The sequence below is a fragment of the Siniperca chuatsi genome, linkage group LG24 (genome assembly GCF_020085105.1).
Source record: "Siniperca chuatsi isolate FFG_IHB_CAS linkage group LG24, ASM2008510v1, whole genome shotgun sequence".
Taxonomy (NCBI): Eukaryota; Metazoa; Chordata; class Actinopteri; order Centrarchiformes; family Sinipercidae; genus Siniperca; species Siniperca chuatsi.
In genome coordinates, this window is record NC_058065.1 from 8,038,615 (window position 1) to 8,053,059 (window position 14,445).

General features: G+C 42.3%; 2 protein-coding genes across 6 annotated transcripts in view; one reads left to right on the forward strand and one right to left on the reverse strand.

Annotated features, from left to right (window-relative positions):
• Positions 1-12,551, forward strand: gart (phosphoribosylglycinamide formyltransferase). Of its 3 annotated transcripts, XM_044188633.1 has the most exons (23): positions 1-76; positions 280-359; positions 2,038-2,187; positions 3,129-3,224; positions 3,322-3,496; positions 4,052-4,163; positions 4,709-4,777; positions 4,890-5,015; positions 5,150-5,237; positions 5,355-5,440; positions 5,511-5,679; positions 6,723-6,954; positions 7,324-7,418; positions 7,722-7,831; positions 8,500-8,698; positions 8,831-9,082; positions 9,554-9,706; positions 10,071-10,274; positions 10,426-10,584; positions 10,979-11,109; positions 11,547-11,688; positions 11,794-11,909; positions 12,009-12,551. In XM_044188633.1, exons 3-23 carry the CDS (start codon positions 2,043-2,045, stop codon positions 12,204-12,206), a joined length of 3,057 nt encoding a protein of 1,018 aa, XP_044044568.1. In that variant the 5' UTR covers positions 1-76; positions 280-359; positions 2,038-2,042; the 3' UTR covers positions 12,207-12,551. The 3 variants fall into 3 exon arrangements, with proteins under 3 accessions (XP_044044568.1, XP_044044570.1, XP_044044569.1); XM_044188634.1 differs by lacking the exon at positions 1-76 and having other exon boundaries at positions 83-359; XM_044188635.1 differs by lacking the exons at positions 11,794-11,909; positions 12,009-12,551 and having other exon boundaries at positions 11,527-11,664.
• Positions 11,131-14,445, reverse strand: part of n6amt1 (N-6 adenine-specific DNA methyltransferase 1) — a 15,162-nt gene continuing 11,847 nt past the window's right edge. For all 3 annotated transcript variants that reach the window (XM_044188639.1, XM_044188638.1, XM_044188640.1), the window contains 3 exons: positions 12,885-13,026; positions 12,632-12,792; positions 11,131-12,181 (listed from right to left, as the gene is read on the reverse strand). In XM_044188639.1, the coding sequence (XP_044044574.1) occupies positions 12,680-12,792; positions 12,885-13,026 (255 nt within the window). In that variant the 3' untranslated portion in view covers positions 11,131-12,181; positions 12,632-12,679. The remainder of the gene's footprint in view (positions 12,182-12,631; positions 12,793-12,884; positions 13,027-14,445) is intronic.

Genomic DNA, 14,445 nt, shown 5'->3' on the forward strand with positions numbered 1-14,445 from the left:
TGAAGCACTCGGCGGTTACACCCCGAGGAAGTGGAAACCTCCAAAACCACAAAAATAGCGTGGACAGCAGATAAAGGTAAGTAGACACACACATTAACACAAGTAGACACATACATTAAGGAAATAATGACGTTTTACATTTTTATGTTATTTAGCACTTTTAGCTAACTTTGCTAACAGCTAACTCGCTGTTAAGCACATCATGGTGTTTTATTGGATCCACGTGGTGTGTATAACGGCTATGCGCGCGTGTTGTGTGATAACATTATTTGCTCTCAGTCCCCGTGGACGCAGAGGAGACACGTCTGACTGCGGTACTGGACTGGGTTCCGGCTATTTCCTGCTTCACTAACACACAGGTGAGTGCCAAACAGCATGCTAGATGTTGATTTCACCACTGGTATATGTGCTAAGGTAGCTAAAACAAAGTTGACGATCATATTAGAGTCATAACTGTTTTTATTTTCATGGAAATGCAGAATAAATGCATTTAATTTATGCTTTACCAGCTTGTAGGAAAACCACTGGCGTCAGTTTGAATAAATGAATTAAATATTGACCGTTTTTTAGATTTCGGACTAGATTGATTCAGGATGTAGACGACACCATCCATCTTGTTAAACTGCAGAATAAGTGCATGTACAGTATATGAATGTATGTATGTGCAGACATATTGATGTAGGTTTGCTGCTGTTGTTGCTTGTATTAACTTATTTGACATCTTTCACACAAGTTACCAGCAGTAGTGTGTGATTTCAGTGGTTTATTGATCCTCTGTTTTTAGTTACATGGTGCCAAAATGCAGTGATACAGTGTGATAAGAAAATGTCAAAAGTACAATAAAGTTATGTTATATAGCATATTTTTCTTTAAGGGATGTTTAAAATAGTGCATTGGTAGACCCATGTGTTTGATTTGCTCTCTGACATGTGAGTCACATGAGCGGAGTGATTTCCATCAAACCCGGTGATTTGACTAATTGTGGAGCATGTGCACCCACTGTCCAACACTCACCCCTTTGTACTGTATCTGTTCCCTATCGTGTTCAAGGCAGCTTTTAGACAATTACACAATCCTCAGAGTTTAAGTCATAGGTTTCAGGTCACTGAGGATTGGGATTGTTTGAACTCTGACCCCGGCTTTGATTTAGTTGATGTTGTTTAAAGGGTGAACAGAAGTCTTGTACACTCGTAGTGATAAAAGTGAATATAGTGAGTCTTTTTTTTCTAGTTTAGGAAGTTCAGGAAAACAAATAAGCTCCAAAACCAGTCAAATCATTCAGGTTTTTAGTATGAGATTACATTGATACATCCAAATGTGTGTCATGAGGGACTGTGGTTTCTGTTGAGTGAATTTACACTTTGATGCTGCATATCATGTTTTACTCGAGATAAGAACAGTTTCCTTGTGAAATCCTCTCAAATACAGTTAATTATTTAAAAAAACACTTTAGATGGTTGCAAGAATCACAATCGAAATAAGAAAAGGTCTTTACATGCCTCTGTATAGCTCTAAAATCAGCATATTCTATCCCTGAAATGTGCAAACAATAAAAGGGAATACTTGCTTAACAGAACATTGGTTTGCTTCGGAAACAAAAATGTCATCCAGCCATTGCGTTCGAGCGTTCAGCCAAAGAGAGAGAGACTGCACTGCCAAACTGAGGCGAAGATAGTGGTTTACTGTATAACGGCTTTGTTTTTCCATGCAAATGAGCCCCTGTTTGCAATTGCTGGTGATTTGGCCTTGCCTGGTGACCATGCCATTTAATTGTTGACTTGTGCTTTGGTTCTAGTTGATTGGATGCGTGTTAGTGTGGCATTACAAGATAATATAAGACCCCATGCCTCAGCAAAGGTCAATGCTTCCTCACAGCTTAGGGAACTCCTTTCGTTATAGGTCAGTCTTTGCATGCAATTAAATGGGTACTTTACGAACTGTTAAAGGCGAATAAGAAGGCTGTTCTGTCAAATAGCCTTGAAGGTGTGAATGGTTTTAATGCTACATGCTGGGATTTGTTATTTCCTGGTCACTCAGGTACAATGGCAGAAAGGGTGCTGGTTGTCGGCAGTGGTGGACGGGAGCATGTGCTGGCCTGGAAGCTGGCCCAGTCGCCACAGGTTCAGCAAGTCCTGGTGGCCCCGGGTAACGCAGGCACGGCCAAATGTGGGAAGATCAGCAACTCTGGTAAATACGAACACCAAGGCTCTTTAGTTCACTTTACTCCTTTTTTAAAAAAAATCAATTTGACAGAGTTCAAGTTCAAGTTTCTTGTTTTGTCTGACCACCAGTCTAAAACATAGAGATATTTTGTTTTTTAACTTAGAAGTCTAAGGAAACCAGTAAATATTCCCATTTTAGAAGCTGGAACCAGTTAAGTTACTTAGTGGTTAGCATAGCTTAGCATAAAGACTGTAAACAGGGGCAAACAGCTAGCATGTAATCTCCATAAAAAAGCAAATTGTTGTTTTTTTACACTCCAGTTTTTGTTACAGATTAAACAGCGTGTTAGAGGTGCTGGTAGGTGATTTTTGTGATTTTCTTTGGGACAGAACCAAGCTAGCTGTTTCCTCTTGATTCCAGTCTTTATGCTAAGCTAAGCGTTTCCTGGCTCCAGCTTCATATTAAACAAAGAGACATGAAAGTGGTATCTTCTCTAACTCTCAGCAAGAAAGCGAATAAGCATCTTTCCCAAAATGTCAAACTTTTGCTTTTAAACGATTAATTGATCATGAAAACAGTTGCTGATTCTGCTACAATATTTTTGGAGATTTTCCAACATTGTATGTGGGACGTTTACCTTTTTTATTTTTTCTTTACTTTAATATTTTAAGAAAAAACAACATAAACTACAGGTTCCCCCTATAAAGAAGATGGTTTGATCGTATACTTCATATCATCCATAACTACTATGACCCCTTAGAGTTTTAATAAATGTAGCACTAAGTTTATGGCGTCCATGTGTAAGGGGAAGGACGGCGAAGTATCTTCACATAGAAATATGTGTTAATTAATGCATTTATTTTAATTAGCTTAACAGCATGTTAAATATGCCATGATGATTATAGCATCAGGCAGCTGAAGAGTGTAAATGATCCTCTCACTCACTATGGTTTCTCTCCATGCAGAGGTATCGGTGAGTAACCACGCCATCTTGGCTCAGTTCTGTAAGGATCATCATGTGGGGCTGGTTGTGGTCGGACCTGAGGTACCGCTGGCAGCAGGTAAGTGAATGCTCTCTCTTTTTATATTACTGCATTTTATTTTGCATGGGTCCTTTTCTTCTTCATCTCTTTCCCTTAACTTTAACGTCTCCTCCAGGTATTGTAGACGACCTGACGGCAGCCGGAGTGCCCTGTTTTGGCCCGTCTGCCAAAGCAGCTCAGTTGGAGGCCAGCAAAAGCTTTTCCAAGGCCTTCATGGAGCGTCACGGCATCCCCACAGCCCGTTATGGCTCCTTCACCGACCCACAGGAGGCCTGCAACTATATCCGCACGTCAGTACAGTACTAAATGCATGATTCTCACTGTTTTTATAGCAAGACAATAATATAATTTTTATCAGTTTTGATTTCCAGCAGGAAAGTTGTGGAGTTTTGTTTTCAGAGCCATTAAACACACAAAACTTGCCCCATAATAGAAAATGAAATCTTTTGTTTCTCAGATGGTTTCATGAGTTAATGACCTAAGCTGTGATGATTGCCTTTCATATGAGAGCGCCCTCAGAAGTCGCAGAAACCATAAACAGAGTTGTAACTTTTACAGACAAACAAAAGAAAATCCTTTATACTCAGTGAAAGTAATTTCTTTGGTCATATAAACCATCTTGGGCAGAACAACAGCTGCCATACTCCAACAGCCTTCATCCATATGGATCCCAAACACATTCCCAAACAATATCGTGCACTGCAAGTGTTAAATGGTCCACACACAAAAAACATTTTATGCTCCATATCAGAGATGAAGCATCTGTTACAGATGTGTTTTCTGTGAAAAGATGTTGATTCTTGATGCATATTACTGACTTTATTTCATTGTTTCGGGCTCTCCAGGGCCGACTTCCCAGCGCTGGTAGTGAAGGCCAGCGGGCTGGCAGCAGGGAAGGGGGTCATTGTGGCAGGAGACCAGGACGAGGCCTGTCAGGCTGTGATGGACATCATGAAGGTATGAGACTATTGGACATTTATCTGTGTGATCATTGATCCTTGGCAATTATATTAGCAAGGAGTGGAAAGAAAAGAAAATGTCCTACAGTGTTTAGTTAAAATTGTACCTTTCTTCATCGTTCAGTCACACATTGAGATCTGTCAGCTGACCACAGATCAGTCCCACTAGAACAAATTGGGATAAAGGCTGTAGTATTTAACTTTCCCTAACCAGTCTGTGTATTCAAACCAACCACTTTCTTTTGTTGGCTAGAATTTATACATAATAATTCAATTCTGCAGTGAATATTATTGTCTAGCCAGCAATTATTTTTTTGTAAAAGTTTATGCATACTTTGTGTGAAGCTGTTTCTTCTCTCCTAAAATAAAAAGTACCTGCCCTGCTACAGCCTCAGGCATCGAGTCGCCTGGCTGGTCAGGAGAATATCATCTGCCTGAGTCTCAGAAGTTGCGGAGATCTGTTCGGCTCTTAAGTGTTTTTCCAGTTTTTTAGTTTCCTTGTGTTCAAAAGTAAATCTGTTTCTTTATCACTGTGCGTTGCAGGACGGAGCCTTTGGATCTGCAGGGGAGACTGTGGTGGTTGAAGAGCTGCTAGAGGGAGAGGAAGTGTCTGTGAGTAGAACATTTTAGTGAAATCCATAACAGAATTGAACCAACTTTACCTCAAGGTATGAATTAACTGAAAACTGACACGATGTTAATCCTTCTCCCCCTCGTCTTGTAGTGTCTGTGTTTCAGTGACGGCTCCTCTGTGTCTCCGATGCCTCCAGCACAGGATCACAAACGGCTGCAGGACGGCGACCTGGGGCCAAACACCGGCGGTATGGGGGCCTACTGCCCCACCCCTCAGGTGCTCACTTCCTCTTCAGTTCTCTTGCAGTTTTTGTCAGATACTGTATTCTTTTTACAGGAACAGTCCACGTGTGTGCAGCTATGTTTAATGAGCTGCTCGTGACTGTGCTGCTGTCTCTCGATCGTGTGCAGGTGAGCCAGGAGCTGCTGCAGCAGATCAGGGAGACGGTCCTTCAGAAGACTGTGGACAAGATGAAGGAGGAGGGAACTCCATATGTGGGCAAGTGCTTTTTTTTTTTCTCTCTATACTTGAGTCCAGATAGCTCCCCTGCATCTGTTCTTATGTTTGCAATGAGTTTGTAGTTTCAGATTAATGAATCATAGCCTTATTCTCCAGGAGTGCTGTATGCAGGGCTGATGTTGACCAAGCAGGGGCCAAAGGTCCTCGAGTTCAACTGTCGGTTTGGAGACCCCGAGTGTCAGGTGGGTTTCTTTAACTATCTCTGGATTTTCTCATAAGATAAACATTAAATATCTGCTGTCGCTCTTTCAGGTGCTGCTGCCACTCCTGAAGAGCGACCTATATGAAGTGATCTTGAACACCATGAATGGCAAACTGGCCTCCAGCGCCCCCGTGTGGCACCAGGACAGCTCTGCAGTCACTGTGGTAATGGCCAGCAGCGGTTACCCCGGCTCCTATAAGAAAGGAGTAGAGATCACAGGTACGCACGACACTGCAGCACAGGGTTAGTGCTAGTAAGTGGGCATCGAGTTCGGATTATTCTTAGTCTTGCATACTAATTCCAAGGGTATAAATGAACTTTTCAAGCTTCAATCATTAGTCTTTGACTAGTGGAAGGGAGTCTTGTTTAAACAGTTCTGCATTGAATGAAGTTTTAGAATTAGAAGTGTGTGATTTTTTCATTTCATTTTTTTTTCATTAAAAGTCCTGCAACTCAGGATACACTTAATGAAACAAGCCTTAATCTGCCAGGCTGAATTACGCAATGCAAATTAAACCTGCTGCCAAAATTGTGGTTCCTTTTTCTTCTACTAGATGTGCATTGATTTCCATGTCAGGGGCAAAAAATAGAAGCAGAAATGGAATCTATAAACGCCATTTCAGTGCCGTTTATTTTGTCAATTAATTGTTTGGAAAGTAAAATATCCATGTTTACTAGTATTTTGTTTATAAATGGCCATTATGTTTTCTCACAGCACAAGTATATTCAGACAGTTTGTTTTGTCAAGCCAACAGTCAAAAACCCAAAGATATGAAGTTTACTATCATTGAAAACAAAAATCTTCACATTTGAGAAGCTGGAACCAGAGAGTGGTTGACATCTTTGCTTAAAAAAATGACTTTTTCAGCTTTTTAACATTATACAGGGTGATTTCAGCAAACTTAATTCACTAATTGACGTCGTAATAGGGGTTCAAACGTCGTATTAAAACCGCTATGTCAAGGACTTTAATATTTTTGACTTTGGCCTATCAAAAAAGACAATGTGGTGGACGGCAATTCATGTGGGGACACAGAATGAAGGAGCTGAAAGCAACACATACGTACACATACACGTCTAATTCTGCCCTAAACACAAACATATACCATCGATAATTTGAAAGTAGTCATAATCATAAAATTTTAAAGTGCTTTGAATTGTCAAGCTCTGAAATAAATCCTTCTAGATGTTACATTCTGTGTGTTTCTTTGTATCTTGTGCTGTTATCCTCAACATGAAAACACACCTGTGTTCATCCTCAGGCTTGGCCCAGGTTCAGGACATGGGGCTGCAGGTTTTCCACGCTGGAACCGCCCTGAAGGAAGGAGCCGTGGTGTCCAGCGGCGGGCGGGTCCTGACTGTCACTGCGGTCAGACCGTCCCTGGAGACGGCCCTGCAGGCGGCCAATCAGGGCGTGGCGGCCGTCGGCTTCCCTGGCGCCGTGTACCGTCGCGACATCGGCCACCGGGCCATTGCCCACCTGAACCAACACAGGTGTGTGTGAAAGAAGTACAAGCTAAAAAGAGACACAAGAACTGAAACACTATAACATTGCTGCTCTGTTTTTGTATTGTTTGTACAGAACATTGCGCTTTTTGTAGTTTTTTCAAGTTCATTTCTATACTGTATCTTTATGAATAATAAACTTCACTCTGGATGTACCTGTGTCCCGGTATTTCTTTACCAATTAATAATTAAATTTGCACGCATACTTAACACCCTTTTGATGTATGTGCTCTAATCCACAGGCAGAAATTCTCTGCTGATTTGAACGCTTTTAAGCCTCTTCCTTAAGACTTATTGTAGCTTGTATATAAACCTGGGAATAACCGTCACAGTGGTATTCCTCTGTGTCTCTGACAGAGGTCTGACCTATAAGGACAGCGGAGTGGACATCGCTGCCGGCAACAAGCTGGTGGACATGATCAAGCCTCTGGCCAAGGCAACTTCCCGTGCTGGTAACTTCATTCTCATGTACAAACACTAAAGACTTTCCAGTACATCTAAATAATGATACATTTTAACAGCTCTGACTTATCAGGCCAGACAGCTTGTTTCCCTGTTTTAAGCAGCTGACTGAAACCTTTTTCTCATTAAGAAACAAATTGCTGTATTTTCGGTAATTGCAGTTGTAAAAGCTGTGATTTTGATTGTGTGTTTGTATTAAGGCTGCTGAATTTATCTCAACAAACACTTCAAATTAAGAAGAATGGATGAAGCAGTAACCCTGACCGTAATTGGGTTGTTTTTTTTTCCACCAGGGTGTAATGCAGAACTGGGAGGCTTTGCTGGGCTGTTTGACCTGAAGGAGGCAGGTTTTGTCGACCCGATCCTGGTATCTGGGACAGACGGAGTAGGGACCAAACTCAAGGTGGGACTTCAACTCCTTCATCCCCTTTTTGGAGGAGAATATGAATGATCTCTAGCAATCTCGATGACCACTGTCCACAGTTGTGTTGCAAACTTTGCCATCATTTGTCATCATTGTGCAAATATGTGACACCCCATTGTAATTGCAAAGTCCTGAAACAAACGAGAATCAAATGAAAGCACTAAAACATCAACTCACTCCAAATTGGCTTTGGTAGATGCCAGATCGGCCAAGAAATAACGAGTCAACATTGGGTCCAAATTTGGCACAGAAGTAATGAAGCAGCAAGGGAGATATGCTTATCTGTAGACGGATTCAAAGGCTTAGACTCGGCTGCTTAAAACCCCTGAACAGAGATACAGATTTCATTAATTCCAGGATTATTTCATGGCTACTTAGAAGCATGTTCAGCTCATTGTTGGTGACTAGAGAGTTTTTCTTAATTTGACACTTAAATTTGTCAAAGTGCTAAAACGTCTCTCAAGTGATAATACCTGTTTTATACAGTCTATGGATCATACCTGACAATTGAATTTCAAATCTCCAGTAAAATATCAAACTCTTGTCTGTTGCAGCCCCATTGTGTGATTTTTAAACTATTTAATGGATTTAACGTAACAGTCTTTTCTCATGCAGCTGTAATGTTCACCAGTTTAATTTGTCATCAGATTGCCCAGGCGTGCAGCCAGCATGCCGGCCTGGGTCAGGACCTGGTGGCCATGTGCGTGAACGATGTGCTGGCTCAGGGCGCTGAGCCACTCTTCTTCCTTGACTACTTCTCCTGCGGCAGCCTGGACGTGGACGTGGCCGCCTCGGTGGTTGGCGGCATCGCGAAGGCCTGCGAGATGGCTGGCTGCGCTCTGCTGGGTGAGAGAGGAGACATTCTGTTCATATTTTGGCGTCTGTTGTCCAAAAGAGGTCTTACATTACCTGCTGTGTTCTTCACTTCCCTTCCTGATGCCATATTTTATGCCTCCATCTTTTTGTGTCCATGTCCAGGTGGTGAGACAGCAGAAATGCCGGGCGTCTACGCTACAGGAGAGTACGACCTGGCTGGGTTCTGTGTTGGAGCTGTGGAGCGTGGAGCCCTGCTGCCTAGGCTGGGGGACATCGCCGAGGGGGACCTGCTGATCGGAGTGGCCTCCTCTGGGGTCCACAGCAACGGCTTCAGCCTGGTCCGCAAAGTCCTGGAGAGGGCCAACCTCAGCTACGGCTCCCCTGCTCCTTTTGGCAAGTCAGGACAGACTGTCGGTAAGTCACCTTCAAGAACAGCCTCACAGAGCCGCTAGCATGGCTGTACTCGTGTGTACTTATTTTGCCTAGACATTCCCAAACAGTCAGTAGCCTCAGTAGTAGTTTTGTTCTTGTTTGTTTTTTAAAATTAGGACCACATTTTCCATGAACCCTGGTACTTCCTTGCCACTTTCTGCTCTTGCTGAGAAGAAAAAAAATAAATAAATAAATTAAAAAAAAAGAAATATATATATATATATATATATATAAAATATAATTGTAGACTGAATGTCTTTGTTTTGTAGACTATCCAAAAATAAAAGCAATTTATCGATGCCATCTTACAGCTTTAAGACATTGTTACAGACCAAACAATTGAGAAAGCAATCAGCAGATTCATCTATAATGAAAAGAATTGTCAATTGCAGCCATACAATATTTAAGCGTGTATTAACCCTTGATGCCCACCATTTGACTAACTGCTTCCAGGCGAGGTTTTGCTGACACCAACAAAGATCTACAGTCGCCTGCTGTTGCCAATCCTTCGCAGCGGTGCTGTCAAAGCCTACGCTCACATCACAGGGGGTGGGCTTCAGGAGAACATCCCTCGGGTGCTGCCCCAGGAGCTGGCAGTGGATTTAGGTGAGATGAAAGCACACGGACACTTCATCTTCAAATGCAACATAAGCATATAAAAATATTGACGTCAGCAATCTGGAAAGGTGCTGTGCCTCTGGATGAAGCTTTATTTGCATTTTTACTTCATTTTTTATGGTTACCTAGTGTGAGGAAAAGAAATGGGAATGAAGACCATTTCCTGTATAAGCATGTTTGACCCTTGTGCACATTGAAGTCAGTGCAGATGTAAACATGAATAAACAGCCTTCTTTTCATATTCAGTTCCCCTCCACTTGTTTCTGCGTAGCGTAGAGGTCACTTTGTGGTTGTTATTTAAGGCCACAGCACTGTCTCATTAATATTTACACTCTGTGTTTGCATGACTCAGATGCCTCTCAATGGAGCATCCCCCCTGTGTTTTCCTGGCTCCAAAAGGAGGGGGGTCTGAGTGAGGAGGAGATGGCCCGCACCTTCAACTGCGGCCTGGGGGCGGTGCTGGTGGTTTCCCCCCTGGATGCTCAGAGAGTCCTACGCCAGCTTCAAGCACATGAAGAGTCCTGGATCGTGGGTTCACTAGCCCACAGGCAGCCTGGTGAGACACTGAAACGCTGATACTTTAATGGAATACAGTATTTATTTTAAATGCAGCTGAAAGGCATTAACTAGAGTATAATCCCAGAATTAGGCTATTATTTATAGAATGGAAATAAAATTGTGAAAATAAGTGTTTTGTGTTTATGCAGGGGCAGAACCTGTAGTGGTCCGCAACCTGAAACACAGCCTGCTGAAAGCAGGACCCGCGTCCTGTGGCGAGTTGGGTGTCAAGAAGAATGGTGGTTACCAAGGCGACAGCAGTATACCATGCAAGAGGACCAGAGTAGCTGTTCTTATCTCTGGCACAGGTGTGGTTTTATTCATCTTGAAATAAGAATTGCAGTTTGAGTATCTCAAGTCCATTAAAGGAACAGATCAACATTTTGGGAAAGATGTATATTAGCTTGATACCGCTCTCCTGGCTGCTTAACTGGTCCCGGGCAAGAAATAGTCTGGCACATAAACCCCTGTAACATGTCAATGAGTGAGCTTTAGTGGTCCTCATAGACAGAGAGGCTGGCTAGCTGTTTGCCTGTTTCCAGTCTTTATGCTAAGCTAACCGGCTACTTGCTCCAGCTAAATATACACCATACAGATGTCAATCTTCTCATCTCTCAGCAAGAAAGCCAATATGTGTGTTTCCCAAAATGTTTATTCCTTAAGAGTCCTACTAAAGAGTTCCTTACGGTATGTCTGTCCCAGGCACCAACCTGCAGGCGCTGATAGAGCAGGCCAAGCGTCCATACAGCTCCGCAGAGATTGTGGTGGTCATCTCCAACAGACCTGGAGTTCAGGGCCTGAAGAGAGCATCGCTGGCTGGCATCCAGACACGGGTAAAACAAAACAAACACTAATAATGATGATGATAGTTTATTTGTATACCACTTCTCAAAACCAGTTACAAAATGCTTTACATGAAACAAAGGCTGCTCCAGGCTAGTTGCACTCCCCTTACTGGTTGATAAATTGTGTAGAGTGATGAAGTGAAGCAATAATCTTTCTGGTTTTAATTAGAAGTTTGTAGTTGAACTGTGATGAGACAAAAGCATCCATTACAACTTCTGCATCTTTTAAAAAGTAAAAAAAAGTCTAATTTTGGAAACAGGAGTGGATATATTAGATTGCAACCAAAAAATACACACAAACAAGTTACTGAAGTAACTAGTGAGAACCAAAATAATTATTTGGGCTGAATAATGCTGTACTGAAACTCAGGACAGTGAATAAAAACTTAAATTCTGTTGATGCAGTTGTGTGCGATCCCAACTAGGTGGTGGACCACAAACAGTACGGGAGCCGAACCGAGTTTGACAGCACCATTGATCGCGTGTTGGAAGAGTTTGGGGTGGAGCTGGTGTGTCTGGCTGGATTCATGAGGATCCTCACTGGGCCTTTTGTCAAGAAATGGAACGGTGTGAAAATGCTGTTTAGGCTAAATTTCTTACGCTTGCATTATTAAATATGATGATCTGGTGGGGCACAGGAAGGTCTTTTATATTGTGTGTTTATTTTCAAAGGAAAGTTACTGAACATCCATCCATCCCTGCTGCCATCATTCAAGGGTGTGAATGCCCAGAAGCAGGCTCTACAGGCTGGGGTGCGGGTTACTGGCTGCACGGTCCACTTTGTAGCAGTGAGTAGGACATACGTCAAACCAAGAGGCTAATATCGTAAGTGTTTTGTTTTTTTTGAATGAGTCACACGGCCATCGCTTTGTTAATCCGTGTTTTAGGAAGAGGTGGATGCAGGAGCCATCATCGTACAGGAAGCAGTGCCGGTGCTGGTTGGTGACACGGAGGAGGGTCTGTCCGACAGGATCAGGGAGGCCGAGCACCGAGCCTTCCCCGCCGCTCTGGAGCTGGTGGCCAGCGGTGCAGTCAGGCTCGGAGAGGCTGGACGCATCATCTGGAAGTCAATATCACAGAGTTAAAGAACATAGATCCAGCTCACCTGTTATTTAAAACTGGCTTTATAATACGAGAGTGGCACTAAGAAAGCATCAGCTAAAGTCAAGATATTAACTTTTTGCACCAAACTGTCCTTTTTTTTTCAGATTGTCATGTCCAGTTGCATCTGTTAGATTTCTTAAAGCTTGTAAACGTACATAGATGAAATAACATTTCTACTTTGTGTAAAGAAGCATCGTACCTTTTGAAAAATGTCAGTTGCACTGGAATTAACCTCTAAATTGAAAAATGTCATGGTGGTCTTACTTGTAATGCTATCCAGATGGAGTATGTTAGTATAATTATTAAACCTGCCTGCGTGAATGCAACTAGTCATTTTGTGTGGTTTCTCCTGCAGTAAACATTTGTCCTTGCAGACAGTACAGTCCTGATATCCTGAAAATATTACCAGTCATTTGTTATCAGTCCAAAGTTCCTGTAATCCTTTCAGAGCAGTTTAGTGGCAGCTTCTCTGAAAGCGCAGGACGGACAGCCTCTCATTTCCAGCTCTTGTAGACAAGAACGACTCTCCCCTCAAACCGCCTTTGTCCAATAAACGGATGATCTCCCCTGGTGAGAAAAAGAAAAGTGACTGAACTTGTTATCCACAATTGAAATGATTTGAGCGCAAGAAACATTCCAAGAAGCATCAGTAAACTCACCTGGATCGTTCTCAGCAATGGTAATGAGGTAAAATAACCCTTTACTGGAGAGCAACTGTGCAACAACAGGCAGAAATCTGTCTGTCACCTCTCGCCCTCGCTCCCCGCCAGCCCAGGCAGCCGCTATACCTGTGCTGCCAACCTGGAAGAAAAGCGCACCTTGTTAGCGGGCTCCAGCCTGTGCAGGGCTGTTTTCTAGTCTTTGAGTTTTGGTCTATTTTTCAGAGGAGCTGTGAGATCTAAGGTTGCAGAACACAGGTAGTTAAAAGAATCAACCATATCGTTGATGTTGGAGGTGATGCTGGATACAAACATGTCCCTGATTTCCACAGACGGAGTTTTCAGATCCAGACTAGTTCAACGCTTTCCTCACTTAGTCTACATCTACTTGACCTGAATGCAGCTTTGTAAACGACATTTTGTCCTTGTAATCCACATTCACATTATTGTGAATCCCCCTCCATAAAGGGTAAATAATAATAATAATGGATTGTATTTAAATATCACTAAGCGGTTAAGATAGGCTGGATATGCAGTCTGCCACAATATATAACCCCCTCTATAAAGCACGGACGGTGGCCTACTGGCATATTTTGTGCATACACATCATGCCTAATAAACTTGGTGAATATAGAAGTTTTTTCTTTCCTAGCAAAAGTTAGAGTGGACTGCATTTTCAACCTGCCACAAAATATCCCCACCACGAACCATGACGACAGTACTATGAAGCTTTATTCTGAATGCTCACTCTGAAACTGCTTTGACTTAATAGTCAAATCAAATGAGCCAATTAACCTTCGCACCTCCTCCAAAACGCTGCCAATATGTTTATTGACTCGCAACATTTCACCTAATTTGCATTATTGCTGAGGAAGGAATCACTGTCCTAAAAAGGTAGCAAACTGTTTGGATTGTTGGAGGGGGTAACTTACACTGGCAGACGACAGTTTGGCCTGCAAGAATGTGTATCCCCTAACCTTTGCTCAGAAAGTAGAAACTTCTCTATACTTTTATAATATGTATAAAAGTAACTGTATATATATTTTCATTGTATTCTAATTTGAATATATGTTCTGTGTGAGTAGCGTGAAAGGGACTACAACTTTAATTTCACTGTGCCACCCTGTGTTGTAGAATGACAAATAAATGTACCTTGATATTCACCATTAACTACCTGTGTTCTGCAACCTTAGATCTCACAGCTCCTCAAAAATAGACCAAACTCAAAGACTAGAAAACAGGCATGGTTAAATGACAGTATTCAAAGCTGTAAAAAGGACATGCAGAAGAGCAGAACGCAGATGGAAGAAATCTGGTATCCAGGTCCACTTTGTGGCCATGAAAGAGTTATTACTGTGGATCAGTTAGATAACCCTGCCTGTCATTGTGCCTCTGCTGATTGTGAAAAGTTTTTTTTTGCACTTGCTGGAAAGGTGGCGTTAATATCCTCCAGCCCTCTGAACATAATCCCAACTAGGTTTATATTGGAAGTTATGGATTGTATTGCGCTCCATTTGCTATCTATTTTTAACAGCTCGCTGCCTACTGGCTGCGTCCCAGA

Excerpts from the sequence above, each read along its gene's own strand:
- gart (XM_044188633.1), top strand. The coding sequence starts at position 2,043 with ATGGCAGAAAGGGTGCTGGTTGTCGGCAGTGGTGGACGGGAGCATGTG. Across the intron at positions 5,441-5,510 it reads TTGGAGACCCCGAGTGTCAG|GTGCTGCTGCCACTCCTGAA; the intron begins GTGGGTTTCTTT and ends TCGCTCTTTCAG. Across the intron at positions 5,680-6,722 it reads GAAAGGAGTAGAGATCACAG|GCTTGGCCCAGGTTCAGGAC; the intron begins GTACGCACGACA and ends GTTCATCCTCAG.